The 20,649-nt window shown below is 41.8% G+C and overlaps 1 protein-coding gene across 50 annotated transcripts in view; it reads left to right on the top strand.

The window, feature by feature from the left end:
* The window catches only part of ANK2 (ankyrin 2), a 536,395-nt gene that overhangs the window by 383,428 nt on the left and 132,318 nt on the right, over window positions 1-20,649 (top strand). For 46 of the 50 annotated variants that reach the window (XM_040418305.1, XM_040418328.1, XM_040418327.1 and 43 more), the window contains 8 exons: window positions 1,172-1,270; window positions 2,667-2,765; window positions 9,339-9,437; window positions 10,097-10,294; window positions 11,999-12,097; window positions 12,287-12,385; window positions 17,107-17,205; window positions 19,050-19,247. In XM_040418305.1, the coding sequence (XP_040274239.1) occupies window positions 1,172-1,270; window positions 2,667-2,765; window positions 9,339-9,437; window positions 10,097-10,294; window positions 11,999-12,097; window positions 12,287-12,385; window positions 17,107-17,205; window positions 19,050-19,247 (990 nt within the window). The remainder of the gene's footprint in view (window positions 1-1,171; window positions 1,271-2,666; window positions 2,766-9,338; window positions 9,438-10,096; window positions 10,295-11,998; window positions 12,098-12,286; window positions 12,386-17,106; window positions 17,206-19,049; window positions 19,248-20,649) is intronic. The other 4 variants (XM_040418330.1, XM_040418311.1, XM_040418315.1 and 1 more) reach the window with 1 other exon arrangement.

Here is a 20,649-nt window from a genome sequence, read left to right as displayed (position 1 = left end):
GGCTTAAAAAAGTCATGTCATGGTATCTGCGCCGTTTTCAGCGACATTTGGTGTTCTTTGCCACTTTTCAAAGTGGTCTGTATTTAAGGGCTAAAAGTGAAATTAGTCCTGGAGTATGGAAAGTCGCAAAAGAAAATCGCAACCTGCGCCAGGCAACCGCGTGGTCTACTTTACCGCATGTAGGGTGTAAACCACATTGCACTCACACCAGATATATAAATAATGTGCATCATTCCAGACATTTGGTGCAGGCACACAAAGCAAAGCCAGACTCAAAACTGACACAAAAACAACCGCAAATGATAAATGTCCCCCTAAGGCCATAAATGTCTATGCGCCTGAATGAAATCTGCTCCAGCCTGTGGCTGGTATAGATTCCAGTCATCATTTAGCCCTGTTTCTAGTGTAAATGATGAGAATGTGCTGGTGTCTATGTCCCCACCCATGCCTCCTTTTCGGAAACTGGTGAAGGTGACATAAAAATGCCAGTTGTGATTATATAGCCACAGCGGTGTTTAAAAATTCAAAAAAAATCTGGGTTTTGTGACTTTTTTTTTTACACCAAAAGCAAAGAATAGGAGGAAGATAAATCCCCCTAAATCTTTCTCACCTTAACGAGGTGCAGTTTAAGAGGACATAGTGTTAAATTAGAGGGGCAAAGGTTTAAAAGTAATATCAGGAAGTATTACTTTACTGAGAGAGTAGTGGATGCACGGAATAGCCTTCCTGCAGAAGTGGTAGCTGCAAATACAGTGAAGGAGTTTAAGCATGCATGGGATAGGCATAAGGCCATCCTTCATATAAGATAGGGCCGGGGGCTATCCATAGTATTCAGTATATTGGGCAGACTAGATGGGCCAAATGGTTCTTATCTGCCGACACATTCTATGTTTCTATGTTTCTATGGATTCACCACCACACGTATGTATTTCTCTATGTAACGTTTCTCTCATGCTCCAGAATATGTCCTGCACTAATGTAGTGTAAGTTGCTTAAGATCATTTGGCTTATTGCTGCCTAACATGTTTCTCTAATTTACTGCCGACCCCCCCCCCAGGCACGTCCAGGCTGCGCCCTGATATTCCTCACTGCAAGCTAACGCTTCCTCACCCCGTCTATTGGTAAAACCTGTTGCCTGGGATTTACTCTATTGTTTTCTTGCATTTTGCAGAGTGGTTTTACACCTTTGCACATTGCTGCTCATTATGGAAACGTCAATGTCGCAACGCTTTTGCTGAACAGAGGAGCTGCCGTAGACTTCACAGCAAGAGTAAGGACATTTATCGGCAAATTCTGATCCTTTAAATTTTCCTTTAGCTTAAACGTGCTTAAAGGGGTTGTCCCACAATTAAATATGACATTTCTTTGAAGATCACACAAACGCTTATGATGTTTCAGTGCTCTTATGTCTAGATGTTGTTGTTCCATACTTGTTATGGCGCCCCCTGGTGTCCTATTAATTCCACTCTCAGAACATTCAGCTAATGTGTCCAGTATAACTACATTCTGCTCTATGTGACTCACACTGCAGCTGACCTTGATGTGTATCCAATAATGGACGCTGATGAATATTACTGGTGACTCCATCTTTGTCCAACCCTCTTACAGTAGAGGACTTATCAGCGGATGGTCAATTATGTGACATCACGTATTCTGCTGAGCTGCACTGCAACTTACTGAACAGCTCCAGCCTATAGACTTATTCCGACACTACCATGTGTGTGGATTGGTACGCTGCAATACTTCTTTAAAATAAAAAAAAAGTATAATCACGTCCGCTGGCACTTCCATGGCTGGTTCATTGTATGTCTTTGTACGACTGGGCGTCCTGTAATGATGTCTTGTCCCATGTGATTGCTACAGCACAGGCCATCTTCATGGGAGGTTGGGTTGTAGAGAAACCGTCATGACAGGCGCAAGAAATATAATTACTTATATAGTGCTGACAAATTCCGTAGCACAGACGTTAGCATCAGGCTGTCCCCAATGGGGCTCACAATCTAAGGTCCCTATCAGTATGTCTTTGGAGTGTGGGAGGAAACCGGAGCACCCAGAGGAAACCAACGCAAACACAGGGAGAACATAGAAACTCCCTGCAGATGAAGTCCTTGGTCGGATTTGAACCTAGGACCCCAGCACTGCAAGGCAACAGTGCTAACCACTGAGCCACCGTGTGGCCCAGTCCAGCATGTGGGGATATCTGGTGACTGTCACGTTGAGGTTGTGTTGCAGCCAGAGTCGCCATGTTGCCACAGCCTGACGGTCTTCAGTGGTATGGTTATTTTATATTGTCCTTCTTTCGACATTGTTTCATTTATTTTGGCTTGAACAGATGTCAGGCACTTGACCTAATGTGCCTATTCTCAGCAGAAGCACAAAGACAGCGCTAGCAGCGCAGATCTCACATTTTTTTACAGAAGACTTACATTTCTATGACTTTTTTTCAATACATATGGACACAATCATGTACAGTGTAGGCTATATATTCATTTTTTTAGACAGATATTGTGATACAGACGTGTAAGATGTTCATGAATAGTTTGGTGGGATGTTTTTGAAAAATAACTTTCAAGCTAAATAGGTTAAATGGCTGTAAAAATAACTTTTCCTGAAACCAGCAATAAAATGCATTGTTTTCTGCTAATGCTATTATTTTTTCCATGCAGAATGGAATAACCCCATTGCACGTGGCCTCCAAAAGAGGAAATACAAATATGGTGAAATTATTGATTGATCGGGGAGGACAAATTGATGCCAAAACCAGGGTAAGATATTTTTGTCTGCATTTTAGGCTTGGAGCTGTGCCCATGGAACCAACAGCTAGGGCCTGGTGGTGACTGACAGCTATATCTCTGATACCAAACATAACCCCTTAGATCCCACGATCAAAATGGACTGCAGCATCTAAGGTGTTGAACTGAGGAGGGGCTCCCTCTTTCAGCCCATAGACTGGTGGGTTACTATGGCAGCTGAGGCTCAACAAAGGCATGATCTGATAGATTGCCCATCAGGGTAATCAATAATGCAATAATGCTTTGGAACAGTAAGATTCACTAGTAGTACAAAAAAAAACTGTAGAACTAAGTGAAACCCTTTAATTACCAGGCCTGAAAAGGGCCTTAAAGGGGTTGTCTGAGATGCCTGGATACAGTGCGTGAAGACTACAGCCAATCGCTGTCCTGAGCTGAGGAGTGATTGGCTGCAGCTGTGAGGTGCCAAATCCAAGCGTGTCACTGTGCATGTGATGAACTGCTGTGTTTTGTACAGTGACGTAACTGGATTTGGCACCTCGCCAACTGCAGACAATCACTGCTCTCATCTGTAGACTGCTGAGGACAGTAATTGACTGCAGTGGTGACATGCTTTATTTAGGCAAGTCACCACTGTTGTTTTAAAATAAACAGCAGCGGGAGTACCGAAGGATCATCACAGCTGGAGTATTAGGCTACTTTCACACTAGCGTTCGGGGCTCCGCTTGTGAGCTCCGTTTGAAGGCTCTCACAAGCGGCCCCGAACGGATCCGTACTGCCCCAATGCATTCTGAGTGGATGCGGATCCGCTCATAATGCATCAGTTTGGCACCGTTTGTCCTCCGCTCCGCTCAGCAGACGGACACCCGAACGCTGCTTGCAGCGTTTTCGTGTCCGCCTGGCCGTGCGGAGCCAAACGGATCCGTCCAGACTTACAATGCAAGTCAATGGGGACGGATCCGTTTGACATTGACACAATATGGTGCAATTTCAAACGGATCCGTCCCCCATTGACTTTCAATGTAAAGTCAGGATTATACCATCAGATCGGAGTTTTCTCCAATCCGATGGTATATTTTAACTTGAAGCGTCCCCATCACCATGGGAACGCCTCTATGTTAGAATATACCATCGGATTTGAGTTACATCGTGAAACTCAAATCCGACAGTATATTCTAACACAGAGGCGTTCCCATGGTGATGGGGACGCTTCAAGTGAGAATATACTGAGAACTGTGCACATGACTGCCCCCTGCTGCCTGGCAGGTGCTGCCAGGCAGCAGGGGGCAGACCCCCCCCCCCCCCCCCTCCTGTATTTAACTGATTGGTGGCCAGTGCGGCCCCCCCTCCCTCCCCAGTATTAATTGTAACCAGTGCGGCCCCCCTCCCTCTATATTCATCGGTGGCCAGTGCGGATATTAAATATGACTCATGAGCAGTGCGGTCTCCCCCTCCCTCCCTCCCCAGTATTAAATATGAGCAGTGCGGTCTCCCCCTCCCTCCCCAGTATTATATATGAGCAGTGCGGTCTCCCCCTCCCTCCCTCCCCAGTATTAAATATGAGCAGTGCGGTCTCCCCCTCCCTCTATTCATTGGTGGCCAGTGCGGATTCAAAGTATTGTGATCAGTGCGGCCTCCCATCTCTCCCCCCCCCCCCATCATTGGTGGCAGCGGAGAGTACCAATCGGAGTCCCAGTTTAAATCGCTGGGGCTCCGATCGGTTACCATGGCAGCCAAGACGCTATTGCAGTCTTGGCTGCCATGGTTACTTAGCAACAAATAGCAGCATTATACTTACCTGAAGAGCTGCGATCTATGTGACCGGCCGGGAGCTCCTCCTACTGGTAAGTGACAGGTCTATAGGCAATGCGCCGCACAGACCTGTCACTTTACCAGTAGGAGGAGCTCCCGGCCGGTCACATAGATCGCAGCTCTTCAGGTAAGTATAATGATTCTATTTGTTGCTAAGTAACCATGGCAGCCAAGACTGCAATAGCGTCTTGGCTGCCATGGTAACCGATCGGAGCCCCAGCGATTTAAACTGGGACTCCGATCGGTACTCTCCGCTGCCACCAATGATGGGGGGGGGGGGGAGAGAGGAGAGGCCGCACTGATCACAATACTTTGAATCCGCACTGGCCACCAATGAATAGAGGGAGGGGGAGGCCGCACTACTCATATTTAATACTGGGGAGGGAGGGAGGGGGAGACCGCACTGCTCATATTTAATACTGGGGAGGGAGGGAGGGGGAGACCGCACTGCTCATGAGTCATATTTATTATCCGCACTGGCCACCGATGAATATAGAGGGAGGGGGGCCGCACTGGTTACAATTAATACTGGGGAGGGAGGGGGGGGCCGCACTGGCCACCAATAAGTTAAATACAGGAGGGGGGGGGGGGGTCTGCCCCCTGCTGCCTGGCAGCACCTGCCAGGCAGCAGGGGGCAGTCATGTGCACAGTTCTCAGTATATTCTAACTTGAAGCGTCCCCATCACCATGGGAACGCTTCTGTGTTTAGAATATACTGTCGGATCTGAGTTTTCCGAAGTGAAAAATCAGATCTGAAATAAACTGTTATGCAAACGGATCCGTTCTGAACGGATGCAAGCGTTTGCATTATAGGAGCGGATCCGTCTGATGAAACATCAGACGGACCCGCTCGAACGCTAGTGTGAAAGTAGCCTTAAGGGGTAAGTATATGATTTTTTAAATTCATTTTAAAGCATTATAGAGGTTGTCTGAGATTTGTAATGATCTGGGACAATCCCTTTTCTTTTGTGATTTAAGGCATGGTGTTTTAACAGTCCTTTTTATTTATTTTACTACCAAAATAATAATGTGATATTTTTTTTATGTTTTTTAATGCATTTTATTAATATGCATTTTAGATTATTAATTTTTTTTGTTTTATTTGAGGAATTAGCAGGTCTCCTGTTCTTGGTAATGGCTTTCCCCTAGGTGACTGCCCTTTTTTGTTTGTCTTTTACCAATTTATAACTTGTTTCCATACTTTCTATTTTTTGTTTCTTGTTGTAACGATCTCAGGCCCAATATGTCTTCCAATATTGGAGATATTTTTTGCACTTAATTTTGTTATCATAGTGTCATGGTTATTTGTGTATTTTCAGTAGTGATTTTTTATTTTTTTCATAAATGTTATCCTCCCTTGCTTGATCTTTGTTTCAACAACAGTCAATGAACTTTTAAAAAACTTTTGGTGGGGAGTCTAATTGCCGAGACCCCCCACTGATCGCTAGAATGAGGAGAGAGAATGGCTCACATAGTGCGCTCTCTCCCCTCCTGCAGGCTTAGTAGAAAGACTATGGGTTCTTCTTGATTCTTTCTCCTGCAGCGAGGAGAGAGAGCACACCCTATGTGAGGAATTCTCTCTCCTCATTGCACTCAGAACCCCACTGATCAAAACCTTTGATATGTCGCTGTAAGATATTATAAGAATTTTTCAAAGTAAGCTTTTCCTGTAACAATCACAAATAATAATGCAAAGTTATTCACAAGGGTCCTTTTAGCAATCCTGAGAGGTAGGATGCAGTGTAGAACTTTTATGCTTTTATTTCCTATATGTGAATATTTATCAAGGCATATTTCTGATGTTTAAAAGGGTAATAAAATGATACAAGGTTACTACTGTATTGTCAAAATATTTTAAAGCTTCTATATGGTCACTGTATCAAACTTATGTCGATCTATTCTAGCACTGCTAAATAAACTGTAAAGGTACATCCCATTTGTTTCACTTGTTATGTACCTTTTAGTGTACAATATCATTTCTCCAGTCTGACAAATTCAGTCCTAATGACTACTGTTTAAGCTTTTGGTGGAGACACATCTGGAGGGAAGAAAGTAACTTAAATGCCTCCTGAGATTTCTTCTCTTAGCTTAATGGAGAATGAATAATGTTTCTAAGGATGCCGAGTTTTGGAGGTCCTTCAATAATTCAGGACATAATGAAGATATAAATCTGCTGAAGGATTAATTATAAATGATAAAGTTGCATCCATTCTCCTGAAAATAAGGATTCTTTAAATAATTTAGTTTTAAGTCTGGATCTGTTTTTCCAGTTTGTGTAGAATTGTAAAAAAGCATGTGTAAAGGCTATGCTAGGTGTATCAGAAGTAAGCTGTTATAAGAATGGGATAGTAATGAGACTGATAATATGGTAGATTCTGGTATATAAAGATATATGTCAAGTGTACATACTATAACTTTTTACTTCTTATGCTAAACACTAAGTACCCCTATATCTACCGGTGGATCTGCTGAAGTTATAAAAAGGCGGCGGCCTCTACAATACTTCAGCGCATCCAGCGCTAGTCTAAACTTAAGACAGCTTGCTGGCTTATATTTAGACCATTTTTACGCCTAAACAGGTGTAGAAAATGATGAATGAGATGAGCCTGACGGCCTTTCCCCTTTCCCATCCACTTTTTTAGACCTGGCGTGAGTGTGGAAAAGTCTACATAGCCATAGATACACCTAATATAGGCGTATTTCTAGATAATAAATGACCCCCTAAATCTGTAGTACTCTCTTTAATATACATAAGCAGAAACTGGATTGGTCACTTAACCTGATTTGTTGGGCTTTTTTAGTGTTAGTAGTAATCTTGGTGTTAGCAACTATCACCTTTTTAATAGCTTTATCCATGGTTTTTCAACTATAGTATGGGAAAGTGCTCAGGCTACAGCCCCGCTCTATATGTAGCAGTATCAGGGCAGTTACTCACATTCTCAGTCGTCTGAGAGCATCCAAAAGTCATGCACGGGACATCCTATTAAAAATGTTTTCCAGTGCATGAGCTGGTGTTGGCCTTCTGCATTTTCTAGCTAGTACTTTCCTAGCACAAAAAAAGTACAAATTGGCCAAGTGTAGGACCCTTACAACACATTACATGGCTTTCCTGTTTTGATGAAAAGTGGCTGGATAATTTGTGGCCACGTGGTGTTTTCATGTAAAATTATTAATAATTAATGTAATGATGGTGAGTAAAGTTTGAAGGAGAGTCAGAGATAGGATGTCTTGCAGGTAATATGAGGATGCTAGCTCGTTATGTAGTGGAATGTTTTGAGTGTAGGTTGGATGAGACAAATATAATATGTAGTCCCCATTGCTTATATGGCACTGACTTATTCTGCATTCTTGTACATAGGGATTTTCACCATTTACATCACTTCCTGTCCCCAGTCTAAATTCCCTGTCTCTAATATAGGGGACATCCTCTACGTCTAGAGGAAAGAACTATGCTACACCAACATAGAAGAGGATTCTTTACAGTAAGAGCAGTGAGACTATGGAACTCTCTGCCTGAGGAGGTGGTGATGCTGAAATCACTAAAAGAGTTCAAGAGGGGCCTGGATGTATTTTTGGAGTGTAATAATATTACAGGCTATAGCTACTAGAATTATCAAGAAGGGTTGTTGATTTATGTTTTTCTGATTGCCTGCTTGAAGTCAGGAAGGAATTATTTCCTCTAAATTGAGGAAAATTGGCTTCCATCTCATGTTTTTTTACCTTCCTCTAAATCAACTTTGCGGGACAATAAACTGAACTGTAAGGGTGTCTTTTTACAGACTTATGTTACTATATAACTTATATACATTATAGTTGGCTTTTTGTATATGTCATACAGCATATATCCCACAGTCTATAATCAAGAGCAACTAGCTGTTATGCATTCCCACTACTCAACCAGGAATGGATAACCATTGATTACACCATTAATCTGACTTGTGTGGCTTATCCACTGCTGGTGTTATAAAATCAATGGCCAGGCAGTCCCTTTAAATATTAACATGTCAGATTTACGCTGGCCACGCACAACAGATATATCAGCTGATATCGGCAGGAGACCAGCCAACCACTTCATGGGTATTGGTCTTCCGACTCTCCTCTGATGACAGGAATGATGAGGAGCAGGCATGTTGCTTATGTGACCTTCTATTGCCATTATGTTTATTTGTGATATTAATTAACATATTGACAAAAATAATAGTCACTACTACTTCACATGTGACCAACTTATAGATCTGAGTAGTCTTCTCATCTCATTCAAAAAGTATAGCTAATACTGAGGTATGATGTCTATCTGATGCCTATATTCACTGATTGAAGATGTTGTCCAGTTTGGAAAAACTGTTCTATGTATCCTATTAGGCAATTCTTAGTTATTATGAAGAAATAGGGTCCTCTCTTAAGGATGGGCCAGAGCGGAGAACTGTCACAAAGAGCATTTCGCAGATAACCCATTGATTTGACAGTGTAATGCCTAATTTCCCTTGTGGTTAAGCTGCAGGGAAAGTGAAAACTAATCGCTAGGGGTCTAAATATGGGGATACTTTGTGATCAGTTTGTGACCCTTCTAACAAGTAAGGATTGTCAAAAGTTGAGAAACCCTTTAAAATATATATGAAGGCATAAAATCTTCTTAGGATTCCTCATTAATAATTGCTTTGATATAGTAACTGGTTTACTATAAAATTTTGGAACTGTAAATTTTGGAACTGTTCAGTATGATCATATTTAAGGTGAAAATGTCTAATCAGATGCCGATGTGTTATTGTCTTACAGGATGGACTTACACCACTACACTGTGCAGCACGAAGCGGACATGATCCTGCTGTAGAGCTGCTTCTAGAGAGAGGAGCCCCACTACTTGCAAGGACCAAGGCAAATGCTCATTTAATATGTCCTTCTATTAGCTGAAGAAAGAAACATCTACTTGTACTGGTTAATGACAAACGAGGCAAAGCAAGCTATACATCTACAATATGGAAGACTGAACAGAATGCAAAAAAGTGGCTGTAATACTGATAAAACAGAAAATTGCTCTTATTTCTTGGGTGTATTGCTTATTTGGGATGCATTTTTCTGATAAGCAGTAGCTCAGGAATGTTGACTGTTATATGAAGTACCATGACTTGGTATAAGTACAGTTGACAGCACAGTCATAGAGAATTATTAGGGTGGTGCACGTCCACATTCACACAGCTGTATGCTTTAGCGATCCGCAAGTTGTGAATCTGAGCACAGATACTGTCTGTGTTCCACATTTTACGGCTCAGCATGTCCAACCCTTTGTAAGAAATGCCTATTCTTGTCTGCAAAACGGACAAGAATAGGACATATGCTACTTTGTTACGGGGCCGCGAAACGTACATAAGGATGCGGACAGCACACAGTGTCCGCATGCAATCCCCCCCAAAAAGTGGACCGGATCTGGACCAAAAATACGGTCATGTGAATGAGGTCTACCTGTAAACGACTTTTGCGTACATTGTGCTCGTTATCATTATTGAACTAATGGTTAGTTTCATTTTTGGCTATAGAATGGACTGTCTCCACTTCACATGGCTGCTCAAGGTGACCACGTGGAATGTGTAAAACACCTGCTACAGCATAAGGCGCCTGTAGATGATGTCACCCTGGATTACCTGACAGCTCTGCATGTTGCAGCCCATTGTGGACATTACAGAGTGACCAAACTTCTTCTTGACAAGAGGGCAAACCCTAATGCCCGTGCCCTGGTAATAAGATCCCTACATTATTTTTTATTCTGCTTTAGAATTTTTTATCTCCGTAGTTTTGAACCAGTTTCTTAAAGAGCATATGTCATCAAAGCATTCTTTTTCTATGTTTTGCATCAATAACGCATTAAATATGCGAGAAGGTTATTGTCTTCATGTAACTAATACTGGAATCCTCGTGAATTTCTTCTGTGTATCCCAGTCAAAATCACTGCTCATGAATTTTCATTAGGGGCCAACCATTTAGGGTATGTTCACACAGAGTTTTTTTTAGGGGAGAGCTTGAGGTAGAAGTGGATTTGAAAGGAATCAGAAATATAAAGGAAGGACTTATACTTCTCCTTCCTGCTGGATCCACTTCTGACTTAAAACTTCTTCCAAAAAACTCTGTGCGAACATATCCTTAGAATACATACTGTAACAGCTTTTTCTACAAACAGCTGGCCACCATGTAACATCCCATTCACTTCTGTACAGCAGCGAATTGGTTAAAGGCTATGTACACGTTCAAGGGCATTTTTATGACTGCATTTTACTCATTTTGGCTAAAAATGATTTTTTCATTTAATCTTGATTTTAAAAAGTTCAGCCATTTCTGAGATACAAGGTAAAAAATCTGTTTGCAAGCTTTGTTTTCTTCTCATCAGCTGACTGCTCATGTGTAGCTCTTATCTCTGATCTGCTGACCTCACAAACACTCCTTATAGCTCAATTCTCATCAAACTGGTACAAATATGGCTTATGTGTTTATAAAGTCAGGAGATAAGATCAGAGATAAGAACTACACATGAGCCGTCAGCTGACAGTCACAGCTTGCAAACAGACCTTTTTTTTTAACCCTTGTATCTCAGAAATGGCTTAATGTTTTTAATAAAGACCAATTGAAAAAAGTATTTATAGCCAAAAATGAATAAAATGCTATCATAAAAAATGCCTCCTGAAGGTTTACGTAGCCTTTATAGCTATCACTGAAGCTCCAGCCTTTTTATTCATACAGAGAGAGACTCGCCTTATAGACTTGCTCAATACTAAGTAAAATATCTGGAAAAAAAACTAGCTCAATGGGAACATGAAAAAGCCTTTTAAATGAAGCCTCTCATGAGTCTATATTGTAATATAGGATAATTAAAAGAAAACTCTTCTCTTTAATGTACGGTAATATTCCAGTAATTATTATAAATAATATAATTTATAATTTTATTAAGATTAAAACTTTTTAGATTCCTTTAATTATTTAAAGAAATTGCATTCATAAGGTATTCATTCATTCATACTTATTGTCACCAGTGTTAAGAAAACGACTCTTTACAAAGCACAAATGAGACATTTAATTTGGCGCAAATTGCCACATGTTTATGAAAATAGCATAATTTTCAGCGTATCGCAAACCTCCTCCTTATGCCACCTTATAGCTGGCCGGCCAGTAATACGTTTGGTGCAAGTTGTATAGCCGAGCCCATCTGACGCACCTTCTTTTCAAATCCTTACACATCACTGTGGTGCACATCATCCGTAAATATGGTGCACATCACATGTGGTATCTTTCCATCAGTTTTCCTGGTATATTTTGTATGATAAAGGTGCCCCATTGTGGTCAACATATTATGACACTATATATGACACCAGTTGGGTGGTTTGCATGAATTGCATGATTTGCAGGCTTTGAGTGCATGAGTCTTGCTAACAAGTTGTTTCTCTGAACAGAATGGTTTTACTCCATTGCACATTGCCTGCAAGAAAAACCGTATCAAAGTTATGGAACTGCTAGTGAAATATGGGGCTTCAATCCAGGCTATAACTGAGGTAGAACAGGTTTTCTTAGTTTTCCAATCCATCTAGCCATTTCCTGCTTTCTTCTGTCCTGTCTCTGTGTTTCCTCTGACATATAAGATTGACTGTCACCTCTCTCTATCCTCTCCCACATCTGCTGACTTGTGCACGCCCCATAAGTCTTGTGCAGGGGAGTAAAATGCCTGTTGGTTTGTTTCACAGTCTGGTCTCACTCCAATACATGTGGCTGCTTTCATGGGCCACTTGAACATAGTCCTCCTTCTGCTGCAGAATGGAGCCTCTCCAGATGTCACTAACATTGTGAGTATGTCTTAAAATAAAGTAACCGGATTTACTGTACATTATGCAACCTGTTTTAGAATTCTTCCATTTCACCCGATGTGTTTATGCAGTAAATCGAGCTAACTTGTGGATGTGCACGTCATTAGCTTTATTTTTGTGTGCGCTGATCGTTTGATCTTTGTGTCTGTCCTGATGTACCCACTAAACAGTGGCCCACGGTGAAATTGCTCTCATATAAAGCGTCACAGAGGGACAATTAGTATTGTCGAAAATAGACCTGTAGATTGACTTATTGAACAAACAGCCTCGAATCTTCCCAGAAACAGACAATCTCACAACAGACATTTCTATGTTGCTCACCGAAAGAAGTCAGTGGTGTATTCTTGTGCGTTAATTACACGTTACTGTCTTGTGTGCTTTCAGTAATCCATTCTGTCTTCAGTCCGTAGCAAAGAAGCTCTCTAATAGTGTCATTTTATGCTTAAATTGGTATTCCTATCTAAGTATATATGGCGCACCCACAGGTTATGTAATAAGTTCTAGACCCCCTTGGTTTTGGAATCTGCTTCAAGAGAATGTGGCGTGTAAGGGTACGGCCATACAGTCAGGTTTCCAGATCCAGTTTTAAAAGGCAAAATCAGGAGTGAATCATAAAAGGAGAGAAAGTATAAAGAACATATACGACTTCTCCTCTTTTTTTGAGTTTACTCCTGCCTTTGGCTTTGGCTTCCAAAACTGCATCAAGAAACCTGACCGCGCGGCCATATCCTAAGTGTGGCCACCAGTCCATTGAAGTGATTGCAGCTGGCAGCCGCTTCCCAAAGGCAAACAGTGGTCAAGGGGTTCTGTTCCCTCAAAAAGTGTTTTTTTTGTTTTTTTTTTAGTGAGAACAACTCCTATCAGGCATAAATGCTTTGGGAAAAAATATCAATTTAAAGCATACTTCTAGGATTCCCATTTACTGAGGCTCAGTATATATGTAGACACTATTTAACAATCTTTTTCACTGCAGCAATAGAAATTAGCTCTCTATACATCAACTTGTTGGTGAGTTTGTGCTGGGCTTGTGCTTGTCAAGCTTGACAAAGACCCAACTACTGTCATAGGGTTGAAATGTTGCTTGTACCTGTATACTACTGTGGCAGCGATAAAGGAATAATCGCGTTTTGGATTCTGATGCTTCTTCACATTTTATGTTTTCTTTAGCGGTCATATCCTATGCAGCGTTCAAAATATGGTTGTTCTCTTGTTAGCTCAAAGACTACTGTTCAAGATCAGCTGTTTTTCAGTAGCTCCGGCTTCATTGGAAGAAGCGCTGCAGTAACCAGCTCCATCCACTGCACAATGGAGGAAGCTGTGTAGTTCTAGTGCCAGCTCCAGAACAGCTGATCGGCAGGGGCATCCGCCAGTCAGATATTGATGGCCTATCCTTAACATGGGTCATCATTGTAAAAGTACTCGACCACCCCTTTACAAGATGTTCTCCACTGCCGGTTAGATTGTATATAATTAACTGAGTTAATGAATTTCTTTTTTAGATATTGGTAGATTGTTAGAAGGACATTAGAAGGTGCTCTATAATAGGTGGCTTGTGAACACGGGGCTCCTTTTCTGTCTGTTTGCACCCCTGGTGTAGAGCGAAGCACCCGCCCGTGTTTTTTAAAATTGCATGCATGTTGCTACTTACATTATTAATTGGGAGGATTGGGGGCAGATACTTCCTTAGTGACCACTGTCACAGTCGTGATTGGCCATTGATCTATCACATTTTCTAGTATGCATGGTTTAGGTTCACCAAGAGTTGGTGCATTTAATCTGGCAATTATAGTGTATTCTTGTAAGGCCTGACAACTGATATGTTGGAAAATAAATACCGTATTTTTCGCCCTGTAAGACGCACCGGCCCATAAGACGCACCTAGGTTTTAGAGGATAATAAGAAAAAAATATTTTTCATTACACCTCAGGTCAGACCAGCAATCGGACTCCCAATGTGAATCAGACCTCATGGCACAGCCCCAATGCCTCAGATCAGCCAACCATGTCAGCCATCATGCCCCCATGTCAGCCATCATGCCCCCATGTCAGCCATCATGCCCCCATGTCAGCCATCATGCTCCCATGTCAGCCATCAGCGCAAATAAAATTAAAAAAAATAACCTCTCCTACTCCTGGACACCGCCGCTCCTCACCACCAGCGCTCTCTCTCTTCTTCCTGGTTCTCGGCTGTCAGCTTCGAAGGCTGCGCACAGTGAGGTCAGATCTGTGAGCAGACAGCCGAGTAGAGGACCAGGAAGCGGTGAGTACAGATCCTTCACAGCTTCCTGGTCCTCCGGTACTAATGAAGCGCTTCCAAAATGGCAGCGCTTCATTAGTATTCGCCCCATAAGACGCATTTTCCCCCCACTTTGGGACGGACGGACTGCGTCTTATGGGGTGAAAAATACGGTAAGTTTAACCATGCGATCATTACACTAAGTGCAATCTCTGAAAATCCAACTAATGTTGAACATGTGGCCAATCCCTTGGAGCTAAGGCGCCTGGTGACTTGGTAACATTCATGAAACCAATTCACCATCTTTTGCAGGTTTGTTCTTTTTCTACTGAGATAAAAAGGAAAGCTGATATATAAGAGGGGTGTTCCAGTTTCAGCAGTTACTGTAAATGTTGTCCTTTATATAATAAAAGGATACAATTTTGTAATGTATTTTAAATATTAATTCCTCATGGTTTTTATAAAAACATTTTGTGCATTCCTCATTCTACAATAGGATTGCTTTGTTTTTAGATGTAGACCTGTTGGTGTTATTATTGCTTTACTATAACTACTTATTTAGGATTTTTTATGCTTCCAACTGTTCAAGGTTTGGTTATAAAACACAAAGAAAAACATTGTGAACGGTCCATATGGCAGCACGGAGCATTCATTTCTGAACTGGTGCTGGAAACTGGCCACACATCTCTTCGGCTACTTTCACATTTGCTTTTAGCTTTTCTGGTATTGAGATCCGGCACAGGGAACAAAACTGAACAGAACAGAATGCTCCAAAATGCATTCTGTTCCATTCGGTTGCATTCCCATACCGGAGAGCAAACCGCAGCATGCTGCACTTTTCTTTCTGTCATGTGATGCAGAGCAAGATGGATCCATCATGACCCACAATGCAAGTCAATGGGGACGGATCCGTTTTCTCTGACACAATAGAAAACGGATCCGTCCCCCATTGACTTTTATTGGAATTCATGCCGGATCCGTCATTGCTATTTCAAAGATAATACAACCGGATCCGTTCATAACGGGTGCCGCCAGTTGTATATCAGTAACGGAAGTGTTTTTGCTGAACCCTGCTTGATCAGGCAAAAAGGCAAGTGTACAAGTAGCCTTAGGCAGACAACTGATCAGATACTGTCAATCCTATGAAGAAATTACTTTAAAGGGATTCTGTCACCTCTTTTTACCCTATAGAGATGCGGACATGCACGGCTAGATCGCCGCTAGCATGTCCGCAATATACCTGTCCCATATCTCTGGTTTTATTGAGTGTAAAAAATGATTTTATATATATATACACTAACCGTTCTGGAGCCCAGCCTCGCCCCCCTGTGAAGGAGCCCAGCACCGCCTGTATCCACGAAGCTACTCCTTGCTCATGAAGTCAGATCGCCGTAATCTTGCGATGCGCGAGCTCGCGCATGCGCTGTTCCTTCCCTGAGGCTGATACCAGCACAGGGAAGGAACACTATGACGGCACTGCGCATCACGAGATTACGGCGATCTGACTTGGAGGAGCAAGGAGGAGATTCCTGGATACAGGCGGTGCTGGGCTCCTTCACAGGGGGGCGAGGCTGGGCTCCAGAACGGCTAGAACAGCCCCTTGGGCTCCTTACCAGGCTGATATATATAAAATCATTTTTTACACTCAATAACACCACTCAGAGCTATGGGACAGGTATATTGCGGACATGCTAGCGGCGATGTAGCCGCGCATGTCTGCATCTCTATAGGGTAAAAAGAGGTGACAGAATCCCTTTAAACTGACTCAAAATATTAGATCAAATTTGTACAGAAAACATTATTAAAATGGGAAAAATAATGATCTAATAATAATAATAATAATAATGTATGAGCGATTCTCCTCTCAGGAAGTATCATGGGTGTACAGTGTCAATATGCGCAATCCTTTCTCCATAGAAATAAACATGCACACTTGGCTGAGCATAGTGTGCATATTTAAGGTCAGAAGAGAAAACAATTGATTATGGTGAAAATGTGATTAGGGGGAACTACAAATTTATTTAGAAACCCCGGGTGTATCACATGCGCAAAAAGCAATATGCAATGGCAAAACAAAAATTCTGTAAAACTTGTAATTCATACATTTAAGGGGGTTGCTCACCTAGATTTAGATATCAAACATAAATCCAAATTTGGTGAAATACGTAACATTTATTCAGCCATGTGTCCGATGCAACGCTTCAGCCTATTATCATGGTCAAGCTTTAAATTCACTGCTAGTTGGCAGAGATCTATAAAACAGTGAGCAAATGTAAAGCAAAGTGTATTAGAAAATATTTCTTTACTCTATTTGTTTGTTAAGCGGTCTGTTTTATGATAAAGACAAGCAATAGATTTCCATTGGAGGAATATGGGTTAATAATGACGAATTACATTTACAGCAAGCAGGAAAGGCTTCCACTGGAATCTGTCAATGTGTTCAATCCTTGTCTATGTATTTTCAGCGAGGAGAGACCGCATTGCATATGGCTGCTCGTGCTGGGCAGGTTGAAGTGGTCCGTTGCCTTCTCAGGAATGGTGCGCTGGTGGATGCCAGAGCTAGGGTAGGACTATTACTGTTGTCATTTTGCTTCTGTTTACAAGTGAAGGATCTTTATAACCGCAGAAAATATTTATTACATTCAAAACAAATATCATATGCACTTTATAACATCCACAAACCAGAGACATGATATAGATAAGTATCCTATCTACCTACCTATTTTTTTTAAATCTATCTATCTATCTATCTGTCAATGTATCTATTTATCTATCTACACTCATTAACAAAAAAAAATAACACACCCAGAGATAAATGTTGGATTGCTGCAAAACTCAGCGTTCAGTTATGTCTCACACAGATATGTAAATAAATCTTGCCACAAGAGGGCATAAAAGTGTTTCCCCTGCTGCTCTATAAAAGGTTCTCAGAGGCTACTTTTGGGTAGTGTACCTCTTGGTGAAAGATTGTAGACTGCTAGACATGCCTCTATGACGCATTCAAAGACATTTTGCCCAGTTGACAGACTTTGAGAGGAGACCCATTATTTGACTGAGAGAAGCAAGGTGGTTTTTAATGAATTGCCTGCTATCTAGGCCGTTCTGACCTAGCTGTTGGGAGGTGTTGGTTACATTAGGGCACACACGGCGAACAGGCTCCAGATTGCCCAAACAGACCACCAGTAGAGGGGATTGCTATATCTGCCAACAAGTACTGTACAAAAAGCTCCCACAGTTTTGTTATCCATGATCCAGACACAGGTGGCACCTTCATTACACATCCCTATCTCTGCCCGGACTGTTTCCAGGCGCTTAGCAGAAGGAAATTTGGTGTCACGGTGCCCATTATGTGTTCTGCCATTGATAGCCAGCCACAGTCACCTTGGTTTGTAGTGGTGTTGTGAATGCGAAACCTTGACCTCTGTGGACTGGAACCATTTTTAGAGACAAATTCAAATTCTGTTTGGGATTCCACAATCGTTGGGTTTGAATATGGATGCCCACTTAATTCCTGGCTGTGGAGTGACACTGCATGAACTGCTGGTGTGATGATCTGGGAATCCATTGCATAGGACAGTCAGTCACCCCTAGTAGTGATATGTGGGACACTAACAGCTCAGCAACATGTGCATGACATCCTGAGGCCACATGTGTTGTCTCTCGTGGCAGGGCTTCCAAATAGAATTTTTCAGCAGGGTAATGCTCACCCACACACAGCAAGGATTTCTTAGGAATATCTCAGCCAGATTGCAACACTTCTTTGGCCTGCCCGCTCTCGAGATTTATTGAGAATTTATAGGACCAGCTGGGACACCAGCTTCAGCAACCTACGAGTGTACAGGATCTACAGGCCCAGCTGTGACATCTGTGGGCAAATGTGCGGCAGGACACCATACGGAACCTGTATGTCTTCATGCCCAACCGTATCTTATCTAGTATCCAGGCTGGAGGTAACAGGATACTAGAGCCTCCTGTCAATTGTACAGTTTTCTCCAATAATCTTACCCTTTTGCTCTAATATTGTAATCACATATATCATTATTACATCCACACATAGAAAGTTTCATTCTATCTATCTATCTATCTATCTATCTATCTATCTATCTATCTATCTCATATCTATCTATCTATGTATCTATTATCTATCTATCTATCTATCTATCTATCTATCTCATTATCTATCTATCTATCTATCTATCTATCTATCTATCTATCTATCTATCTATCTCATATCTATCTATCTATCTATCTATGTATCCATGTAGCATTCCTTATTTTGACACTTAATTGAGCTAGTTGAAGCAAACTGCCATGGTTATTACAAAATATGTTTTCTTACTAGACGTAAATGATCTGCAATGCCTTTCCTGTGTCAAATAATTATTGCATGATCTACTCTGTTGTGCAGGAGGAGCAGACACCTCTCCACATAGCCTCTCGTTTAGGCAAAACCGAAATTGTCCAGCTTTTACTGCAACATATGGCTCACCCAGATGCTGCTACCACAAATGGATACACCCCACTTCATATCTCAGCCCGAGAGGGACAGGTGGATGTGGCATCAGTCTTAATAGAAGCCGGAGCTTCTCACTCCATGCCTACCAAGGTAAAAACTGTTTTACATTCAGTGGGTAACAATATTACTAGTATTAGGAATGACAATTGTTATAGTTGTAGCCAGCCAAAAAGTAATATTCAGTGCATAATGACATCATATTCTGAATGAAGGTCTGATTGAAGTATCATTTATGGATGCTTACTACATTTATGCTATGTTTATGTTCTGAACAGGGCTAAAATGCGTAAGCAGTGACGTTTGTACCTGTCATTGACATTTTATTATGATGTCATAAAAAAGGCTTGAATTTTATGGATGCTCAATAGTAGGATAAGTCTACGGGTAAGTGCAAACAGGAGGGCACTGACATGGCCACAATGCAGTTGAAAACTGCAGTGGCAGGTGGCTAATTGTAATGACAGCATAGGCTTGCAGTTGAAACCCCCTTTAAAGGGGTTATCTGGATTCCCCCACTCAGCATTTCATGCTCTGATGCTCTCTCTTGCCCTGCGCTGTATCGTGCAGGGCAAGGGCTTTTTCTGGAGATCTGGTGATGTACCCGGCTCTCCATAAGGTCTGCTAGGCGAAGGCTTCTGCCTAGCAGTGAGCCCGGTGACGTCACCAGCACTAATGTGGGGGCTTTAGCACTGCCCTAGTCTGTAAAATGGCTACAGCAGCGCTAAAGCTCGCCCATAAGTGCCAGTGACGTCAGAAGCCTCCGCCTAGCAGTGTTAAAATGTAAACAAAAAAGCATGAAATGCTCTGATGCTCATGTCACAGGGGCTGAGTGGGGGAACAAGGCGATATGTCCGGGATCAGCTCGGAACCCGGACAACCACTTAAACATTCAATTTGAAAACCTCAGCAGTTGCAGTTGTACAGCCACATGAGTGCCGCTCCATTTGACCTTACCCTTAGGGCGCCAGAACACATCCAGGTTTTGTTCAGATTTTTTATGCAATTTTTGAAGCTAAAAGGTAGAAAATGGATTTAAAAAAGAGAAGTATAATTTTTCTTATACCTGATTTTGGCTTCAAAACTCGAATCAAAAACCATTACAAAATCTGATCAAAACCTGAAAGTGTACTAGCACCTTAGTCTGAAAATTGGGACCCGTGGACTCCATCATTGATTTTGGATAACTGACCAGTAAAGTCAGTCTTGTAATTTGTAGAATCTTTCCTTAGCAGGTTATTCTTAAATTGACTGGAATAGACCTTGTGCGCTTATGCCCGAGCTTGATATTCTTCTCTGCTGGAAGGCAGCAGAATACTGGAGGTATAGAAAATACTATCCTGCATTTCATACTAGTTCTAGAAGCTTCTTTTAATGCTTCATATGGATCCTATTTATCCCTTTTTCTGAGGTCCATGTGAATGCTGAGGTATAGCTGCTTTTACTATTACATGACATAGAAATTAATGAACATACAAGACAACGTGGAAAAATA

The sequence above is a fragment of the Bufo bufo genome, chromosome 2 (genome assembly GCF_905171765.1).
Source record: "Bufo bufo chromosome 2, aBufBuf1.1, whole genome shotgun sequence".
NCBI classification, from domain to species: Eukaryota; Metazoa; Chordata; class Amphibia; order Anura; family Bufonidae; genus Bufo; species Bufo bufo.
This window is presented reverse-complemented; position numbering and strand designations above follow the sequence as displayed.